Here is a 21,483-nt window from a genome sequence, read left to right on the forward strand (position 1 = left end):
ATTGCAACTGACAGAGAAAATAAACTCCATGAAATGTGCCATACATTCAAAGACATGTATTTAAAGTAATTGATTTCTTATTCTCTGAGGTGATCATTGATACAGATACTTAAATGAAAGAACAAAAACAAAGTTCCGTAATATTCTGCTCCTAAAGTATCTTCCAAGATGAAGTTCAAGAGTTCCTGGCCAAGAGCCCTACCTTGCTAAATGCCACATACAGAAGATGACCTGGACATGGTTTCACTGGCTTCTCTTCCAGCATTTGCAGCTCTGGTGTGAGACTGGTCTGCAGAGCTCACTGGTTTGGGTACTGGTGACAGACTCGGGAATCTGCCCAGGGAAGAGTCCCAAAAGGAAAAAACAACAGTTGTTTTATCCTCAGTAATACCTGTAGTTCAAAGCCAAAGAGGTGGCCAAAGCTGCGCACTCCCCGGTGAAGCTGTAACATACAGAAGTATATTTCTTAAGAGCCATTTATTTATGATATCCCCGTTTCATAGAATATTAGAAAAAGACCACCATATACAAAAATCTAATCATTACAAGTTAAAAAAAACCCTTCAGACCATTAAAACACACAAGAAGGTCTTTGTTTGCATACAGTAGAAATACAATCCTCATTAAAGCATCATACTGGAGAAGCCAGTTGTTAAGTAAGTTTTCAATTAAAAAAGACAAAAGCCCAGATGCTCCTGTAACACAGCCAGGACACTGGAGAAAAGAGAGGAACAAAACATTCATAGTCTGCCACGCCAGGTACATAGTCTTCGTAAGGTCACTTCAGGCCTGAAAGAACTGAACATACTCTGTTCGGTATGGACCAGAGGGACAGCAGGGACCTCCTGAGGACGCCCCTCCCTCCACCCCCTGCACTGCCCCCGCCAAAGGGCTTGGCCACAGGGCAGGACTTCTGCCTGCGTTTGGGGCTGCCCCTGCCACCACCATGTCCTCCAGAACCAAGTGGCACGTGCAGTGGGAGCCCCGATGTCAGCCCGGGGCTACCTGGGGAGTCAGGAGGGCACAGGGACAGGGACAGCCCGCTCTTCCCCATCACGTGAGAGACATCCCCAGCCCAGCATCACACAACCACTGCTGCAGCCTTGCTGACGCCTCCCCTCCAGAGTACACTTTGCCACCAACGAGGACAGTCCAGACTCAAATCACGGGGTTCCCAAATAAAACCAGGCAGGGGAAGCACCTAACTTACACACTAAAGTTACTAAACCTCAGACTTGCTGCCATCAGTACAAAAACATAAGCTCTTGGGCTAATCCTGCAGAAAAAAGCGATTCTTGAAAACCTGTGACAGCTCTGACACCTTGCCGTGCTCAGCAGGACTCGCCTGGCAGCAGGGAGGGAGCCTCCCAAAGCAGCGAGGACCTGCGGGTCCCCACCACCTGCGGCCGCCAGCCGCATGCCGTTCTCCAAAAGGGCACGGTGACCTACACTGGCAAACAGCCACTATAGACAACATCTGTGTTTATAAATAAACTCTCTGCTCTTGCAGCTTTCCCAGTCTAAGTACAGGCTGCTGATTATTCTAAGGGCCTAGAAGATCTTAAGCAACAGAAAAAAGAAAAATGTGGTCTCCCTTCCTTGTCGAGTCAGTACGAGAAATACCCCAATGGTTCTTGTTTGGCATTAAATAACATGAAGATGAATCTCAGCCTCAGCAAACGGAGCTGTCAGATGCTAGTCCTGCTCCACAGGATACGGCTTTTTCTCTGGCTCAAGCTTTTTCACTTCCCCTTCTGAGGCAATGGAAGCGGAGTGGCGTTTACCTTTGTGGCTCAATTGCCATCTAGAAATAACTTGCCTGGCGATACAGGCAACATGCATCTGCTGGCCCTTGTTTGTGAAAGACTCCTGCAGCCCAGCTCTGCGCTGCGCACAGCTGGAGGAGCAGAGCTGCCCTGGGCGCGGGGCGGGCTGCTCAAACAAAACCCATCGCTTCACAGCACGACTACCAAAGTTACCTGCAGTCTCCTGTTAGCTCCTCCTTTGGCTGAGCCCTTGACCAGCTGTGCCTGCTCTAAGCACGGCTCCAGCACCGTGCATGCTCAGACCACCTTCATCACCTCATGTCGAGCGCTGATCCACTGCGGGGTGAACACCTGCCATTCACTCCTTAGTGCACCGATGCTTTACGCTGCACCTGGCGGGTTCATTTCTGGCTGCTCACCTCTTCGCGGGGCCTCCCGCCCTCACCTTCTCTGCTCAGCAGACACCCTTCTTCAAGGCAAGAGAAAGCTCCTGCACTTGCTCTTCAATGCTTCTTCCTACATCACGGAGATACTGAATGCTAGCATATGCCACGGACCTCCTGCTAATATACAGACTTTATATTATATAAATAGGTAAAAGTTTCAAACAAAATATCCTATTATTTTTGTGGTGTAACATTTTTAAATAGCATTAAAAACACAAACCATCCAGCCCTTGTGATTAAATATACAAACATTCGTGAATGTATAAGGCTCATAGGTACATATGCAAAAATAAAGTGCCCCTCCCCCACCAAGAAACAGTTCTGTACAGCGAAGTCTGAAAACAGAGAGAGCAAGTTATTTAAAATAAAACCTCCCGAGGTGGAAGTGCAGCCAGATTTTCAATCCTTGTTCTCATTTCTGCTTTCACCTTGGCAACACAGGAGTATTTACAGTGGAAGAGGAGCCGCCGTGGCTGGCTCTGCAGCGCCGCCGGCCTGCAGCCTGTCCTGCCAAGCCCCTCACAGGGCCTTGGTGCTGGCTGGGTGTGCAGTGTGGGACGCGGGCTTCTGAGGGTACTGGCTGTACAGGTAAACCTGCAGGAGGATAGTGATGTCCACAAAAACCTGCAGGAGTCCGCAGATGGAGAACTGGAAGGGGGCCTGATTCAAGATGAAGTACACAGTCTTGAATGTGTCCCCGCTGGTCCACATCAGCACCATCTTGACACTGAAAGACAGAAAAGAGGGTAAGAGTATTTACCGAGAAGAACTTGGCTGGTGATTAGACCTGCCACGCCAGAGGATCCTCCCCCCCCCCAGGGTTATACCCAGCAGTGGGCTGGGACTCCCCTCCCCCTACCAAGGGCAGACAGCCTGCCGAGCAGGAGTGCCGTACTTGGGAGGATCAGATTCTCCACCCCACCAACTGCAGCACTCTTATCTCAGCAATTACAGCTCCAAACGCCTGTGGCTATGAAGGTACACAACATTTTAAGACCTCCAGCCAGGACAGGACTCGGCGGTGCTCTGTAAACAGAACTGCCGCATGCTGACAGCACTGCCCACGAACCACAGCAACACAGCCCACCGAGAGCCACGGCAGCCGCCTGTGCAGGCCGTTTTGTGCTCACACAAGGTGAACTGACAAATGGACTGCACCCTCATGCACACCCGCCTTGTTAGCATCTGCTGAAACAAACGCTTCTGATACCAGAAATCACCACAGAAAACACAAAACCAAAAAACCAGGTTGTCCAGTACCACAGGGAGAGGGGAAACAACATGCCTGCAGCTGTTACTGGAAGGACAAACATCACTAGGGATTTTTATCAAGGACACAGATCAAGAGCAATGCTCAGGCTTCCTTTTAATAGCCATCCTTGCTTTCATCTCGATGTACTGCTGAGCCATCCCCTGTTCTTGCAGTCCAGCTCCTGCTCCCCCCCACCAGGAGGAACTCTGGGGAACAGTAGCAAATTCTTCACACAGATCAATTTTTTTTTCAGTGCTTTCAACAAAATGTGAACAACAAGATCCTGAAGGCTGTTTCCCAGCTTTGTACACTTTAACAGGAGAGCTTTTTAAGCAGCTGGATAAGCCATAGTGGACAAAAGCTTTGTAGTTCACAGTATGAGCATTGCGCATGATTTGTCATAATTATAAGCAATTACATTTTGCCAGCACTGACTCCAATTCATCAAATGCAGTCAGGCCCATGCAGCGGGGTAGGACTTAATGTTCATTTCTCCAACATCGGGCAGGGAGCTAGCACAATTTGTATTTTGGACGCAAGTACACAACGCTGTCATAAGCCAAATGCCGCAGAACCCACTCTCCCCCTGTATGGGAAGGGCGGCCAAGAGCACCAGCTCGTACCGCCCCGCCACACACGGAGGCACGAGGAGCCCCTCGGACAGCCGGGAGCGTGGCACGGGTCTGCAGTCCTGGGGAGCTTCCACTGAGGGGGTCTGCGTGGAAGTGCAGGCAAGGAGATGGGGTGGAGCGAGCAGTCATTCCCACCCAAGGTCATTCTAAAACTGTAAATAAATCATCAGAGAAGGAAAACGACTGCTGAGCCCAGTGTGATTTGCGCTCAGTACACACAGCCTGCACCACCTGCCTTGTGTGCATTCCCAGCCACACCGACTCACCTCACATCACATGTAAGGGAGGTTTACAGACACAGGTGATGGCGGGGATTGTTTGGGATTTTAATCAGGAAGGGCAATAAACTCTGAAGGTAATAAAACTGGCACCTTGCTTGCAGGCAGCCAACATTCCCCATCCTCTGATTTTAAGCTTATCAGTGTGTGCTGAGCAACTGATCACAATTCAGTTGTGAATCTGTCCTGCGTGGTGGGGGACCCTCACTAAAAGCACATGCTAAACCTGCCAGGTCAAACTAACTGCTGTTGACAGAAAGGCAATTCACAGACACCACAAAATATTGGAACAGTAATTTTACATGCGAAGCATATTTGTCACATATTCCCCATGGAGAAAGCTACCTGGGTTTTAAAAGTGACCCCACAGAGCAGTGCAGATGTGGAGGAGAAGGTACAGGCTGTCAGAAGATGTACAGCCTACAAAAGAGTTTACTCCCACAAAGGAAGAATCATCACTGGGGGAAGCCGTACGGACACGTGCAGCTCAGCAGCAGCACAGGATCAAGCACTAGAAGCACACCTCTCCATGTGTCACCTGCTGTGCAGAGTTTGCCAAAGCAATTCTGGGTTTAGCTAGGAAGCCGCCTGTGAACTCAACAGCCTGCAACACTGACTACGTGTTGGTGCACCCTCCCGTAGCCTTTGTGTGTTCCAGAGCCCTGCTCTTCAGGTCGTACACCAGGCACTCGAGGAAAGCAGCATTACACCTGGAGTTCTCACTGGGACATGGCAGAAAAACCTCAACTTGTCCTTTGCAAAAATGATTTTAAAGAACCTAATGAACAGCTGAAAGAGCTAACACCACTGGTCTGTCACTGAATCAAAAAATACGCATGCTTCTCTATCCAGTAGCTGGACAAAACAGCACAGAAAAGCTGAAAATCACCAAGGTACTATAAAAATGCAAAATAAAAATATACAAAACACTTGACGGTCCACAAAACCTTAGGACTGCAGCTGCACCAAGGTTCTCGGAGCCCAGGGTTAACGCAAAGCAGTGGCTGTGGGAGTGCTGGCTGCTCTGCAGAGAGGCTGGGAATGGACAGAGGGAGCATGCCCAGCACAGACTTAGGAGTGTGGGGAAACCAAAAACAGCTCAGCAGGGAAATGGGGACAGTGTCACGCAAGAAGTGAGAAGAGGCATCAACGAGCCACAGAGGAAAGCAGAGAAGACATCAGAGGAGCAGAAGGTGGTCAAGTGAGAAGGGGGTAGGAAAAAAAGGGGGGAGCAGGACAGGGAATGACAGGAACAGAAGAGACCTGGGAACTGAGGACACAAGTCCTTGGAAACGATCTGAATTTGGGGTGGACAGATGGAGGAGTACAGCCTGGGACAAGGGCGTTCAGGGTTGTATTGGGTTTGCGTGGCAAGGTGTTTTGGTAGTGGGGGGCCACACGGGCGGCTTCTGTGAGAAGCTGCCAGAAGCTGCCCCCATGTCTGATGGAGCCCACACCAGCCAGTTCCGAGATGGACCCACTGCTGGCCAAGGCTGAGCCCGTCAGCAACAGCAGCAGCCCCTCTGGGATAGTGTATTTAAGGCGGGGTGGGGTGGGGGGTGGAACTGCTGCCTGTGGAGAAGCCCATGGTGAGGCAGGCTGTCCCTCTCAGCCCATGGAGGTCTGTGGTGGAGCAGACATCTACCCACAGCCCATGGCAGGCCCCATGCTGGAGCAGGGAGATGCCCGAAGGAGGCTATCGCCCTGTGGGAAGCCTGTGCTGAAGCAGCTCCCGGCAGGGCCCATGAACCTGAGGAGAGAGGAGTCTGGGCTGGAGCATGTTTGCTGGCAGGGCTTGGGACCCCACAGGGGACCCGTGCTGGCTGGAGCAGTCCATCCCTGAGGGATGGCATCCCATGGGAAGGATACGCGGAAAGGACACACAGTGGAGTGGTTTGTGAAGAACCACAGCCCGTAGGAAGGACCCACATTGAAGAAGTTCATGGAGGACTGTCGCCCATGGGAAGGGACACCAGGCTGGAGCAGTAGAAGAGCACGAGGAGGAAGGAGCAGCAGAGACAATGTGCAATGAACTGACCACAGCCCCCATTCCCCGGCCCCCTGCGCTGCTCCAGAGGGGAGGAGGCAGAGAAACCAGGAACGAAGCTGAGCCTGAGAAGAAGGGAAGAAAGGAGGGGTGGGGCAAAGGTGTTTTGAGATTTGGTTTTATTTCTCACTGTCCTACTCTGATTGGCAATAAATTAATTTCCCCAAGTTGGGTCTGTTTTGCCCATGACAGTAGCCGGTGAGTGACCTCCCTGTCCTTACAAAAGGCTCACGGGTTGAGGTATTTTTCTCTTCCCTGTCCAGTTGAGGAGGGGGAGTGACAGCGCAGCTTAGTGGGCACCTGGTGTCCAGCCAAGGTCAACCCACTACAAGGATGAAGCTCTAGGGAATGCACAGAAGAGGCGTGCACTGGACCAGGACCCCGCACCTCATCACTGTAATGTCTGCAAGCATCCCCGAATGCCCCCAGCACCCTCTGCAATTAAGTACACGTCTCATTCCTCACGTGCCCGCCTTGGGGGGGGGAGAAGCGCCAACTGCTGTCAGCTCTCCCCCATCTCAACCAGCACCCGTTTGCACACACAGCCTGAAAGTTTCACCTTACCGAGAAACCCATCGAGTGTCTGCATGGCATCTTGGGGGCAAACAGAGCTGCCCCTGCCCCCACTACCACATCATGCTTCAGGAGGCTGGGAAAGGGGCTGAATGACATTTAAACCAACATTGTGGCTTCTGCCACGTCCTAATTTCCAGGCACTCAGGTACAACAGTAATGGTCATCGTCGTCGTCCCTTTATTTGGGCTGTGCGACTGCCTTGTCCTTGCTGCATACACAGATGCCATTCGCAGTAATGCAACGGTGCGTGCATGACTATGCGTGACCATCACTGCTCTCGTACTCGCAGCTATCACTGTCACTTCAAGGAAGCCACACAGGATAGAAAAGCCAGGTTTTGTCCGCAGCTTCTCAACCTCACCCAGTCACTTGGGGAAGAGAGGTAACTCTTGCTATTAGTCTTACTTTTGGGGTAGAAAAGAAAGAAACCAACCTATCCTGGGCAGACAGCTGCCTCTTACCTGCCCCACAGGAGAAAAGAGCAGTGTCTGTGTGAAAAGGGAGTGTCTTGCTGCCCAAAAGAAATCGAAGTTTTCAGTTGGTTGTGGGGAAGGAAGAGGAAAAAGGGGAAAGCACACCAAGTCCTTCTTCCACTGCTCTGCTGTAACCTCCATTTGCAGAATGAAGCCGCGGTCCGTTCCTGTAAGATCTGCAAGGCTGATTTTTAAAAAAGCTACCAATGCATCACAGGGGGCATCCCTCCAGTCTCAGCTTTCTTCCCCTGCAGGACTCCATGTGCCAGGTGACAGAAAATCTGTGGGATCAAAGCAACAGCATGAGTGTCCTGGAGAGCCACATGACACAGCAGCAGCTCCAATGCAGGCTGCCAGTGGTGGCCAACAAATCCTCCGTGTGGCTCTGCTCCTTTGCAATGCCATGTGCCATCAGCTGGCAGATCATAGCCTGTGGGCATACGTCTGGCCCTTGGCCCCACGGTGCAAGAGAAAATGCTGCGCTATTAAGGTATGTGAGGCTTTGCTGCAAGAGCCGGTCACGGCCCACTATCAACACTGTGCGAGACTGGACAGCACCACACAGCAGCAAAAATCTTCCAACCTATCTCACAGGGATCAACTTCATGCTGTATCTTCCCCACATCTGCAAAGCCATGTGAGCGAGGCTGTTCTGCACAGCACTGGCTATGCAGCAAAGCAGGCTTTCGGAGTAAAGAAACCAGCGTCTTTCCTGAAAGAGCCTGAAGCCAAGCTGGGGAGATGTGGAAGGCAGGAGCTGCTCACCTCGCTGATACGGAGGATACAGTCCAGCGGAGCAGCACAAATGAGTGAGCAGGTTAGAGGTGAGCAGTGCCACAGAGCAATTTGGGGAGGCAGAAATAAACAAATGGCAGCATCTGGTTGTGTGACAACAGAGATGCCAACTGGAGGGGCAGGAGGCAGGGACTGTGCTGAAATAGCTGGTATTGCCAGAGGCTGGAGCAGACTTGCAGTAAAAATAGCACTTCCCAGTAATGTAAATCAGTACTGCAGTATCCAATGACAACAAACCTAAAAGCAAGCACCTTCCTCAGTTGAGTTTGTTACAAGGAGTTGCTAATGTACTACCAGTCAATGTCAAGTCTGTGTAAACTGCAGCTGACCACAAAGAGGAAAAGCCGGTATTTTTCAACTACTCTTAAAATCTGAAAGAGCACTTATTTATTCAGCTGCTGGAATTAATTCTCAGAAAGACACACCATCACTTCTGATCAGACACCAGACTAGGGGTGGGTTGCTAAATGCTGGGCTTTAGTATGGTAATGTAAGAATACCCTACAGCGCTGCCATTCTCTACCACCGATGGTAGGTTTCAGAAAGACACAGTACCAATCTTCACTTACTAAATAAATAAATGGCATGCTGAAAAACAGCATTCCCTTTTCTCAAGGAACAGCTTGCTTTATTCAGGTTCCTTGTATATTTTGTACTAGTTCTGAAGTAACAGCAACTAGAGGTAAAAAACACTTATTAGTACACTGTATTTGCAGTCAGCCAACAAACTGTGATTTTTATGGAACACTCCTGAAATTATTCAATGTAGAAAGAGCTTGTAAAGTGCAGTCAAAAAAAACCAACACCTTTCCGTTGCTTTTCTTTGAGAAACTGTACTAGAGGCTGACTTATTTACAAAACAACGGGATTAGCCAGATATGTAGGCTTAATCCCCTTTATCCAGGACTAATGCTACTCGAATCAAGCTTTTTAGCATCTTCATCCTTTTGCTCAAAACCTGGTTGCAACAGTCTCAAGTGTCCGATGTTCCACTGGAGTCTTTGCACACTCTGCTCAACGTTAGTCACTTCTTGGTCATTACACCTTTCTTCTTCCTTCATCGAAAGGGCAAAAACTACCAAAAAAAGGGTCTTGTAAACAAACATATGAGATGTGAAGCCCCCTCTTCCCTCCTCCCTGGTAAAACAGTCTGTCTTAAGACTGGCTGCAACCATCCATTAAAGTCCGTCACAAGTGCAGCGCATTTGCAGAGCTGCAGAGCAACAGCCTGCAGCACACGGGCTGTACTTGGCACAAAACCGACACAAGACGACAGACACGGTGGTACTCGCTTCCCGTTTGCACTGTTGATTTTCTCACACCGACGTTATGACTCTGCATGTTTGTAGCTTAACACACAAACCAAAAATACCCTGCAAGCTGGAAGACACACAGAGAATCAAACGTTAGACAGTGGCTTCCGCTGAGAAATTCTGTAGTGGTTTGACCAGACGTTTCAGCACAAATAGCAACAGGAGGTACGTGTTGCCCTGATGTAATTACATCCTGCTACAGACACAAACTTAGTGCTAATTGTGCTTAGACAGCCAATGAACTCAAAAATCGTAAGTTATTTTCAATAACAGAAAAATTAATATAAGTTATTGACCTTTATCTACTTTGAAAGTTGCGCGCTTTTTTTTTTCCTTTCTTTCTATGCCAGGCAGCTGGAACTAAAAAAAGGATAATTAGCCTGGACTCTTTTTGTTTAAAAATTAGTGAAGTTGGCCACAACTTCCCCACATCAAGGTCAAGTGCTAGACCAAGACCCAGGGGATGCGGATTCAAAAATGTGAGTTTTTAGACTGACACAGTGTCAGACATTTTTTCATGTATTGGCACTCGACTTTCATATATGTTAAAAAATGGTGACAGTTCTTTAACTGACTGGGCATACAAAAGCAGAATAAAATCATTTAAGAGCTGACAAGCTAGTATTTCCTTCAGGAATAAGGTCCACATCACAACTGCCTGTCAATGAGTATTTTGAACACTGCATTCGGTTTTGGGAAGCGAGGAAGTGGGTGCAGAAGGTATCTCTCCTGCAACCTTTTAAGCTGTTACCTCCCACAGCATGGGAATGTCTGGAAGAGAAACCAGATTCAGTTATAACATCCTGGCTTTGGAAAACTTTCAGCTCCCATTTGCAGCTCCAAAATAGTCTACTTAGAGAAGACAGCAAGCATCCGTAACACTGCACTTCAATCAGAGGCTGGCCTGCCTTCAACAGTGAATCACAGACCAGAAAACACAAAACCCAAATGCCATGGTATTTTTAACACTGCACAAAACAAACAAAAATTAATAAATAGAGCATTTGTTCCTAACAAAAAGCCATATGGCTTAACAGAAAAGGAGCTCTCCTGATGCTAACCAAATTGTTTAGCCTGCCAAAAATTATTAAAAGGAAAAAAAAAAACCCACCACTGGGATCAGATATCCAAAGTGCAAGTTTGAAAATCTGGAAACTAAACGTGCATACGCTGAGACAGGTCACTCTGTGTAAGTGAGCACAGACCTCGTTTTTAAATACTGCACAGCCAGCTGAGAATCCAAGCGTGAAACTCCACCAGCCCTACGTGCTCTGCCGCGGAGAGAGCACCTTACCTCACTGCTCAGCAATCCCTGAGCTGGGGCAGCGCTGACCATCCGCAGAGGGAGCCAGCTGCGCAGGCCCGCAGTGCTAGCGGGGGTCAAGAGGCACGCAACAAGAGAAATCCAGCATTTATTTTGGATCTCTGGAACCAAGCTAAAGCAGTTGAGTTAAAGCCACATCCATGAGCACTGGAAACCACAGCCAGCTGCCATACAAGAGCAAGCTGTCTGAAAGCTCCTGTGATTTTCAAGGTCTGTACATGTCACTGAGGAAAGATGAAATAGAGGATTTCCCTCTGGAACACCATCAGGCAAACAAACCCAAAAAGATGCAGCCTCAAGTGATTGATTGTTGGTGGCTTCTTTTTTATTACATGCATTATATGCAGGCTCACAAATAAACAATGTTTTATGGAAAAATAGCGTAAACAAGTATTTGACAATTATTTTTCTTCATGAACATCTGCTTCCTGAACTCCCAAGAGCGGCAGTGTGTCAGGTGTTTTGACGCTGCTCGGCACACCCAGCCAAACGCCGGTGTTTGTCAGCACATGTCTGTCACGGGGAAACTGCAGGGCATGCAACACAGGGCTGGTGGGTAGTCAGGGTCACTGCACGGCCTCTGGCTGCTCCAAGCAGCTATGCCTGAAGTTTTGCCTGTACGGGGGTCCAGAAGGTGGTAACCCTTAACAGCTACAGAATGCTTCTAGTACCCTACAACTTGTGCTGCAGAAAGAAGGGCAGCAGGTCTTAACAGCCTCCAACCCCTACGTCTGCATCAGGCACAAAAATACATTTTCTGTGGATCAGAGGAACGACCTGAACCCCTCCAGGCCCTTCCTGCCTGCAGACTCGAACGGGTGCTGGCCAGGCTGCAAAGCTCAGGGCTACTCAGACATGTGCTACGAACACCCATGAGACGGGCTCTGCTTCTAGCAGGTTTGGAAGCTTCAGGACCTGCACGAGCAGCTTTCCTTGGGTGCCGGGCACCAAGTCGTGCCCCACGCTGCTTGCGGTAATACAGTCAGCTGCCAATGCACACAGTAGTGTCAGCTTAATGTAAATGGTGCAGAGCACACCTAAATTACACCACCCTTCAGCATTTCACTCGTGAAGTTGCTCTTGAGCATCTGTCCTTCTCTGTCTCACGCCTCCCACTCAAGGCTTTAAATCGATGGAGCTGCGGGCACAGCTGCTGGTTAATGCTGCTCTAGGTGCTCTCGTGCTGCCCATTTACTCCCCAGCCACTCGGCACAGCTAGCTGAACCAGCCACCTTGCCTCCCCGGGGCCCCACAGCCCCCACCCAGCAGCAGATCCCAGGAAGCAGCACCCTACCCTTCCCACGGCTTGCCTCCCTGCAGAGCAAACCAGCCCGCAGCCCGGCTGCTGCCGCTGCCTGAGCTGCACCGCTGCTGCGCCCTGCAGGGCCCTGCCAAGGGACGGCAAAACAATGTCCCCATGTAACACCACCCGTCGTTCTAAATAACCTAGGATACATTCAATTTGAAAGGTAATAAAAAAATGGGAGGGAACAGAGCTTTGCTTCAGCACAGCTGTGCATCCCAAGGCTCAAACTGTAACACTTCTAAATCTTCTTTTTTTTCCTGCCCTAGACAACAAAGAAATCAGACTCTTCATCCAATTTAACTTGAGGTCATTTGAGCACATTTTTCCCTTTACCCTCCTGTGGTAAGCAGCACGTAGCCCGAGCGCACCTTTAGTATTCCAGCTCGGGAACTGCAGTTGTCACTTCAGTGCCATACAGGAGGAACGGCCCCAGCTCTGGTACTGACCTTGTTCTAGAGGACTGGCGTTCGGTGGTGGTCTCCAAAGCCAGTGCCCCTGAGGACAAAATCTAATAATATTGCAGTCATTACTTTTCATGAATTAATCACATCCTTCAGCTAGTAAAATGCTTCTCACATTCTAAAAAAAACACTGGAGAAATGACAACCCCAAACACACTAGTGTGTAAGTAAGAGTGCTCACTCAGGGACAAAGTCCTACCTTCCAGTCAGCTTATAGCCTAGAAATAAGTTAAGATTTTTGCAGGAAACAAAGCTCACATTCTTCTCAAAAGCACTTTACTGCTGTAAGGAAATAATCCCTCGCAAGCTCTGTATGAAGGTATGTCAGCACCTGAGTCTTCATATGAAATGCCAGGTTCTGCCCTCTGCTTCCACACGCACATGCATGCACACAGGTGCAGGTGTGAAGCTCCTGGTGACAGTGATGCACCACGCGCCCGCGTGCTGCTTCTCACAGCAGAGCCCTGCGGGAAGGCTGGGCTTGGTCAGAAGGTGCCACCACAGACCTGTGCCTTGTGAGCCACGTCCCACCGGCAGCACAACCCCAACCCGCGGCAGCTGAGGGCAGAGCTGAATGCTGTGGGGTGGAAACAGAAGTGTCACAATCACAGCCCATACACTGTAGCATGACACAAATCTTAAAATTTCATCCCGAGTAGGGTCTTTGCAGCCCAGAAAGGACTGACAACCCCCAACCGATCTTCATTCCCAAACTGCTGCCGTTTGCCCCTTTGCACACTATGAATTTCGATTTAGGAAAATCTCTGATACAAGATTTAGTATCTGAAGGGACGGGACTTCCATCACTATCCTGAAAGCTTACCTGGCAATGCCAGGACATCTTACTTGGCATATAATCCCATTCCCTTATGCAGACATATATCACTCCCGGCCATCCTCCCTAGAATAAATTAAAATCCTACCTTTGAGCCTCGTTGAAACAGCATTTTCTGACACCAGGTTAGTTTCTTCCTACATCCCACTCAAAGAATGCTACAAGCACTTCCTCCCATCTCAGTTTTCGGGCAGATCATCCAACACGTCAATCACCACACTTCTCACTCTTCTGCCTGCTTGCCCCTCTGTGTCTGAGGAGCAGGGGACGAAATGCACCATTGCAGGTCAGCTTGTAACAGAAAACCTCTCGTCTTTCTTTCCTGACCATCCTGCAAAGTCACTTCCCAGCCTAAGCTCCACCAGCCTCTCTTTCCTGCTGTTCTACTTCATCTATTAACCCCTTAAATTACTCACCACCCTGCTCACTTCACAGATCTTCATCACAGTCAGTATTATCATTACAGGTATTCGCATCCTTGCGACTCAGCCTACTTTTCTCCAAACCCAAATCTCATTTTACCTCCATTCTGTATTTCTAATCCCACTCAGCCCTCCTGCACTGAGGGAGGCAATTCTGCAACCGCACAATTGATAACTTACCCCACTTACACAACTGGCTGTGGTGAACTCTGGCAAAACAACACAGGTGCTGGAATTTCAAGAACTGAGGTACTTTTGTTCTCAAATTTGTTAGGTAATAGAGGAAAAAGACATTTTTAGAAAACTTTCATCTCTCAGCTGCCTTCATGATAAACTCAATTCTGACTTTTTGTGACTTGGCAAGACCTGACCATAACTATGCAAGGCACCTTGCATGACACTTGCCTGCCAGCAGAAAACGGAGTGCCCAAACCTAATGGAATGTTTTTGTAACAGACATACAATACATTTTCTTATATTCATAATTTTCAGGGCACAGACAAAAGCACCAGCTGAGGAGAGCACTGATTAGAGATGCCAGCAGTGCTTTATTCCCAGTACTGTAAAGAAGCCTTGAACTATTTGTAAAAGATGAATGCTTTTGGTTTGAAATATTTGCTTTGAATTTACTTTTTGAACTGATGGGATGAGGTCTCAGGGGAAGAAAAATGAGAAAGAGGTTCAATATGTGCAAGGGCTTTAGCTGTCCACACTGTGCTGCAGTCTGGGTGATGCTGAAGAGAAGCAGATACTGCTGCTCACTGTCAGAAGTGCTGGGAGGGCGAGGGAAGGAAGGTCTCCCACTACCTCCTGGGTTTTTTTACCTGCCTCTTCCTTCAGTTCCTGAAATTCTCAGATGTGTTGAGTGCACAGGACACAAAGAACTGTCTTTGGAGCCTCATATTGTGCTGCTGGAGGCCTTAAAAGAACAACTCTAGGGAGACACAGCAGGCAAGCACAGAGGTGAATGCGGTGCTGGCCACACATCCACAGACTCAAAGCAGAAAGTGCAGGTCCTTCAACCTGGAGCACGGATCACAGGCTGCTGTAACTGAAAAGAGGGTGTGGAGGAGACAATCGATTTGCTTCCTGGGATCAAAACAAAAGGGTTTCATTCTATCTGTTCACATGCTGACAGCACTCTGCCCTCATCCTGAGAGCACTAAAGAAAGACCAAGACTGTTTACTTTCCTGATGTATTAACACTTCAAAGGGAAAAGAAACCAGAAATTTTTCGAGGACTTGAGACTACTTTTTTCAACCTCTTAACTTTAAAACAGCCAGATTCAGGAAGGGAATATGATGTTCCTATCTGTTAGAACCACAAATGAAAAGGGGAAGAGAGAAGTGAAGCTGTAAGTGGTAAGCCTTACAGTTGTACAAAAACCTGGTCCATCCAGTCATGAGAATTGTTTCCTGACTACTCTCCAAACTCCTGCAATCCTGGATGTGTATGCAAAATCCAAAAAATGAGAAACCCTGGGCTATTTTATATAAGGGCCACCACAAAGGACAATAGTAACCAGCTGATCAGGGCCACAGTAGTGAAAGAAATGTCACCAAAGCAAAACAATGAAACAAGTAAAACTTCCCCAGAAAATGATATGAATGCTGGCTGGAGTCCCAGAAGCAATGACATTGACTTTTGCAGACCCACAGAGAAAACTAAAGATCTGAGTAGAAAGAAATGGCACTTAGGAAGATGAATAATATAATCACAGAACTACAGTGAGTGGTAAGAATAGTTTAAAATATGCAGTTTGTACGCACAGCGATAGACAATTTTGATTAACTTAGTACAATATGAAAGGCAGTGAAACTGAGAAATGGCCTGTAAAACATTAAAGATAAGTACAAACCACTTTTTAGTAGTATAATAATTTTGCATTTACCCAATGTATTTCTGGCTCACACTTAATACCTTGATTTCTCCATTTGCCAGGGTCCCAGATTTACCTTTTAGTTCCTAATTATTCTCTTGAAAACTGCCTTCTCTTTTATAACTTTGTCCCCTACGATTGTCCATACAATGCTTCCCGTAATGAAAACCTGCTTCTCAGTTGGGTCAGATGACATGAATCCACAAAGCCATTCTGCTTTTTTTCATATATTCTTTTTTCTTAAACTAAATGTCCCCCACTTCCACCTTCTCTGTTTTGACTGTTTGATATATAAAGCAGCTGCTATTTTAAGAATAAGAGCAGACCCTGTTATACCAGCATTCAGAGGCTACAGTTCCAAAGCCTCAGGGAAAGAGTCCTCTCTCCTCAGCATCTTCCTTGTGTTAGTCCCAGACCAGACACAATGCACTGCTAACTCAGGTCACCACTGTACCAGCCAGCGTCCGCTTTATGTATATGGCATACTCAGAAAAGGAAATCTCTCATGTAGTCATCCATTATCCCTGCTCCTAGTTCTTTCATTTTGCTCTTATTCATGTAATTTCTGTCACTGAGAAACAGGAGCGGAAAAAAAAAAAAATAATCAATACTGCCATTGCCTGCATCATCTTAAGTTTTCTTCTTTGTAGCACTTAAGTCATTTTCCAGTTAGTTTCTCTTACTCCTTTACTGAACCTCCCCAAAGAAGCACAGATACATAACAAAGTTGCCATAACAGATATTGATTGCATTTAACATCTCTCTTCAACGGAACTATATTTATTCTGCGGTTAAGCAGCTAATGCACAGTTAGCACCTGAGCAGAAATCCACAGCTCTTGCTACTTCTCTCTAGCTTAGGATTTTGTTTTCTTTTGAACAGCAGAACTCCAAAGTAACTCACTCACTGGAGCTGTTTTACCTATTCGCTATTCAGAAATTCCCTCAGGCTAAAAAAACCCCAAGAAACCCCAGCGGTGGCATTTTTAGAGCACTTGCCCAATCTCTTTGAATTTAAAATCTCACTAGAGGAGGTGGCCAGACATTGGCTAGCTCGTCCTGAATAAACCCTTCTACATCCGTTCATCACAGTACCTGGCTAATCCAATGTAGGCAGAAAAATCTAGCAGCTTGCATTAATCTTCACAGAGTTTGAATAAAGCCGGGATTTGACTGTGGGACAAACACTGTTGTCAGAAGTCAAAAGCCTCTCAAAAAAGTATATAGAGCTGCATGCATCATAAAGGAAAAAGCCATGGAGCAGTACCAAATAAAAGCACCCCACAATAAAATTTTATCTCCCTAAGAAATACTGTCTTCTAGTCATTTTAATATTATGTGTAGGGGGAAAGAGGAAATAATATCTCAGGACATACATTTTATACAATTTCTTTCTTTCCTACCTCTTTACACTGCACTTCTGTGGATACGCTTCAGATAAACACCTGGTCATAACTAGCTCACAGCTGCATTGCGCCTCATAAACCACTTCTGGACGGGAAAGCATTCTCAAAACGTGCATCTCAGCTCCAGCAGCTTCTGAGACAGTAAGCGACAATTGTTTCTCCCTCAGTGACTTGTGGTTTTTAAAACAGGATGATCTCCATGACCAACCCAGTACTGCCACAGAAGGGGCTAAATTCTTATTTTCTTGATTTCATCACACAGTAATCTGACTGAATGCAATACTGAGGTTTTCCTTATCCAGCCTTTGCAGGCTAGATGTCCTCAAGATGGGCTCACATCAACACGTCAGCAGAGTAACTGATTGTGCCGACAAAGTTCTCAGCCTTTGACCCAACGTCAGCAAACATGACACTCAAAGACGTGCAGAAAGGAGGTTCCTTTCAAGCAAACTGAAAACCAGCCCCAGGCTAGCAGGGAGACTCCAGAGAGAGCTCGCAGAGGGACAAGCTGCCTCACATCCTGCATGCAGCCAGCAAGAGGCAACCGGGTGCACCGGGCACTCCACAGCTGCTGCAAGACCACCTTGCTTGGGGGACCCATGTGCTTCCAAGCTAATCACTGACGGGCACATTTGGGTATCACCTGGACCGTGGCTTCTGAGACTTCAAGATACATAGCCCAGCTCAGTCCTACTACCAGACCTCCCTCTTCGACCCTGGGAGATTCTGCCATCCAGCGGCTCTGGCCTCCTAGCACCGACTGAGAAGAAACCATTGCTCCACAGGGTTTGGAGCAGCAGCTCACAGTCAAAAAGGGTCACCACCAGGTCATCTTTATGAGCTTTTGTGAAAAACTTTCAAGGAAGGGCAGACAGGAATGCAATACAACAGAGCACCCTGGAGCAAATGCACCCTTGTGCAGCCCCGGGGTTAACACACCCTTGGGCAGGACAGCACACCTACAGCTTTGCACAGGCGTGCAGAGGAACACCCCCCTCCTCTGGCATCGCAGTGAGTGCGTACCACCACCAGTGCCTGCACAAGCCCACGCCTCCCAGAGACGAGGCTCTGCCGACCCCTGCGCCACAGCACATGCTCCCCCGCTGCAGGAGCCCCACAAAAGCCAGTCTCCCCACAAGGACGCAATTCTCCCAATGCGCTGACCAGCAGATCCCTACCTCACGCTGAATGCTACCTCTTCTCATGACTCCAGGTTACTAGAAGGGGAAAGTGGCTGGGAAGCAAGTATCTTAGAAGGAGCGGGGACACAAAGAAAAATGACAGAGGAAGTTCTCGCCTGTATGGTTTTTGTCACAAAGGAAAAGCAGTTAGTAACACAAGCAGCATCAGATCCCAGCTGCAGCAGTCAGCATCTCTGCCTCCTGGAAGATAGAGAGGGGGGTTGTATTTGCTGCCATGATCTTGGTATACTTTACCACGTAATAAAGAAAAAAAAACCCAGCTACAAGTGACAAGCAGTCTTTTAACCTCCCAACGCCTTTTCTTCCCCACGTAACAGTATGCCTCCTGTATTCCAAAGCTCTCAAGTTTTGATGTTGCTTTCCTCCTTTTTCTAACCAAAGCAAACATAAACATACCCATGATCCTAATCTATCCCAACAACAATTAATGTACTTACTCTTTTACTAGGTGACTGGACAGAACCAGCTTAGTTCTTGAACTGAATGGAGATTAATTTAAAGTGATTATTTCCTTGATAGGTATTAACACAATTCACTCAAAAAGCACTTCTGTCAAGGTTAGTACCATAATTAATAGAACTATGGCTGTACTATTTAAGTACTTTTGAATAGCTGCAAACCTAAATGCTTGAATAGAGCTCTAAGTTTCTACAAAGTACTGATTCCAAAAGCAATCCAGTGAACTGCCAAAAAGAACATCATGAAAATTTCTGTTCCTTTGACTGGCTTAGTTCTGTTTACTTAAGCATGGGGAAATTTCCACCCTTCAGTCACCAGCCCACCAGGACATACTACACCACCTTCCCCCCACAAAAAAAGCTGTTACTCAGTGTGCATCTCCTTCCTGCTTTTATTATTTGCATCTCTTTCCAACTTCTCCTTTGGTCTCTGCCCTCTGAGAACAGAGGAGGAAACTACAGGACTTAATAGTGGTATTCCTACAAAAAGAAGGAAGATCAGAGAAGTAGGGAGAAACGAAGACCTAAGAAAGATAAGAAGTGAGGAGCTGTATCCAACGGAACAGATACCAAAGAACTGGAAGACTTAAATCTCAGGAGCACTACAACAAACATCACTGTGATTCCGTCACTCCAGCCATGCCCTGTTACAATAAACATAACTGACTCAGCTACAGATGTCCTCTGGGCTTTACCTCAGCTGAGCACGTTTTCAGCAAGGGACTTCTCGGGCAGTAGCAGACTGAAATACAGAGGCAAGGTGACGGGACCCCTTTCACAGCAGATCCCAAAGGGTCCCCTGCCTGCCACCACAGCCACCTGCCCCCTTATATCTCTCACGGCCTCTGGCCTCCAAGTTTGCTCATCAGGACATGACTGCTACCTCAAACATGGGATGTCCTCAGTTTCTCTCATTTAAGCAGAAAGGGGTGACTGGGGGCGGCAGGGGCCTATGGGGTTATTCGATGCCTTTTTTCAGAAACAATACAATGTCTGAGGAGTCTGGCAGGATATCCTGACCAGGTGTGGCCACGTACCATAACCTTATTCTCCATTTCTATTTTGTCAGTTTACATTTAAGAAAGGAATTATTTTCTGAAGTAAAACCAGACAACATATCAGCTGCTGTGTCCCGTTCCGCCCCAACTCACAAGACAGACGCATGTTGCTGCTTTTGTCAGCCAAGCCATGAGGATCTCCAAACCACCCCTCCTCTGGCAGTAGTAAAGGCTCTGATGTTTATCAGGGATGCAGGCGCCACTCACACACCACAGGTGACAGAACTACTGTGGTTTAAGAAGTTACCACCTCCAGAACGTGATAACTGTCCAAAAGATCACTAAATAGAACAGCTTGGCACTCACTGCTCTCCTCCTTAAGCTTAAAGCCACAGAGGCATTTGAACTCATCTCTTTCATTTTTCCGCTGAGGCTGGCTAAGAGCATATCTGGCAGCCAGCCGTTATGGCGCGGCCGATGGGCAGGGGGTCACCAGTGCAATTGCTGCTGACCGGGTAACCATCCACACGCGTGCTATTCTGCACCCAGCAGTACGTAACAGCACAGAGCAGTGGGCACTAGCCAGCCCCCACCTGGGAATACCCCTGCAAGTGCAGAAACTCAGTCCTATCAGTAGCCTGGCTGGACTGTTAGGTGCTCCTTTCAGTGCCCCCTTCAGTGCCCCCGCACGGGGGTCTCTCCTCTGCCACGCTTTTAGACACAGAAGCCGGCACAGGGAGGGAAGTTCAGAGGAAACATCCCCAGCAGCGGGAGGGAAGTTCAGAGGAAACATCCCCAGCAGCTCCTTCAACAGAAAGTAACACACCAGCAGAATCTCTCACAGTAGAAACAGCCCGGTAACACTTAGAGCCCATCAAGTCAACGCAGGATTGCACGGTGCTAGAAGGGATACGTGGTACCTGCAACATACATAAAGCTGCAATATAACCTGAAAAAAGAAAGGGTATTAACATGTGCATTTGCATGAACATACTCCAGCTGCAGTAAAGCAGCATAAGCTGTATATGGTCTCATCCGTCCCCAGAGCCATTGGTGTCCAATGCCAAGCAAAGTGCTGCTGCTTCAAGAGCAGAATTAGAGCGGGCAATGCATTCTGAAAACCTGCGAGCACAACTGATAAGGAAGGTGACAATTGCTGGACCCGGTTCTGCTTGATGGCAAGGAAATGAGAGGGTTTATGCTATTTTCTCTTGACTAAACACAGCACACTTGCCAAGCAGTCTTGAGAATTCTGCAATTCTGTGCTTAATGCTCTACAAAAACTGTTGTTGTGAAGAACAAAGGGGGTTTTTTTCTCCTTTTGCTAAATAGCATATACAGGAAATTGGAAAATGAAACTCTGAGAGAGTCCCCAGAGAGGCACTAAGGAAAAGCTATCATAATATGGCATTAAGGCAGTATGATTCACAGATAAAAAACATCAAGGGAAAAGTCAAACCAGAACAAAAAGAAGGCCTACTAGGTAAACTACATTCTGGATACCAGAGGTACAGAATTTTCCAAGGCAGCGTGTGCATGAAAAATACTCCAATATTTTGGAAGTAAATTTGTACTAAAGGGGCTCCCAATCAGAAAACGCCTTAAGCGTCTAAG

At 47.7% G+C, this 21,483-nt stretch overlaps 1 protein-coding gene across 3 annotated transcripts in view; it reads right to left on the reverse strand.

Moving 5' to 3' along the window:
* Positions 1-2,448: 2,448 nt before the first annotated feature.
* The window catches only part of SLC66A2 (solute carrier family 66 member 2), a 62,942-nt gene continuing 43,907 nt past the window's right edge, over positions 2,449-21,483 (reverse strand). For 2 of the 3 annotated variants that reach the window (XM_037380280.1, XM_037380281.1), the window contains one exon: positions 2,449-2,939. In XM_037380280.1, coding sequence (XP_037236177.1) covers positions 2,732-2,939 — 208 coding nt within the window. In that variant the 3' untranslated portion in view covers positions 2,449-2,731. Of the gene's footprint in view, positions 2,940-7,458; positions 7,752-21,483 lie in introns of all 3 variants that reach the window. The other variant, XR_005103183.1, reaches the window with a different exon arrangement.

The sequence above is a fragment of the Falco rusticolus genome, chromosome 3, assembly GCF_015220075.1.
Source record: "Falco rusticolus isolate bFalRus1 chromosome 3, bFalRus1.pri, whole genome shotgun sequence".
Classification (NCBI taxonomy): domain Eukaryota; kingdom Metazoa; phylum Chordata; class Aves; order Falconiformes; family Falconidae; genus Falco; species Falco rusticolus.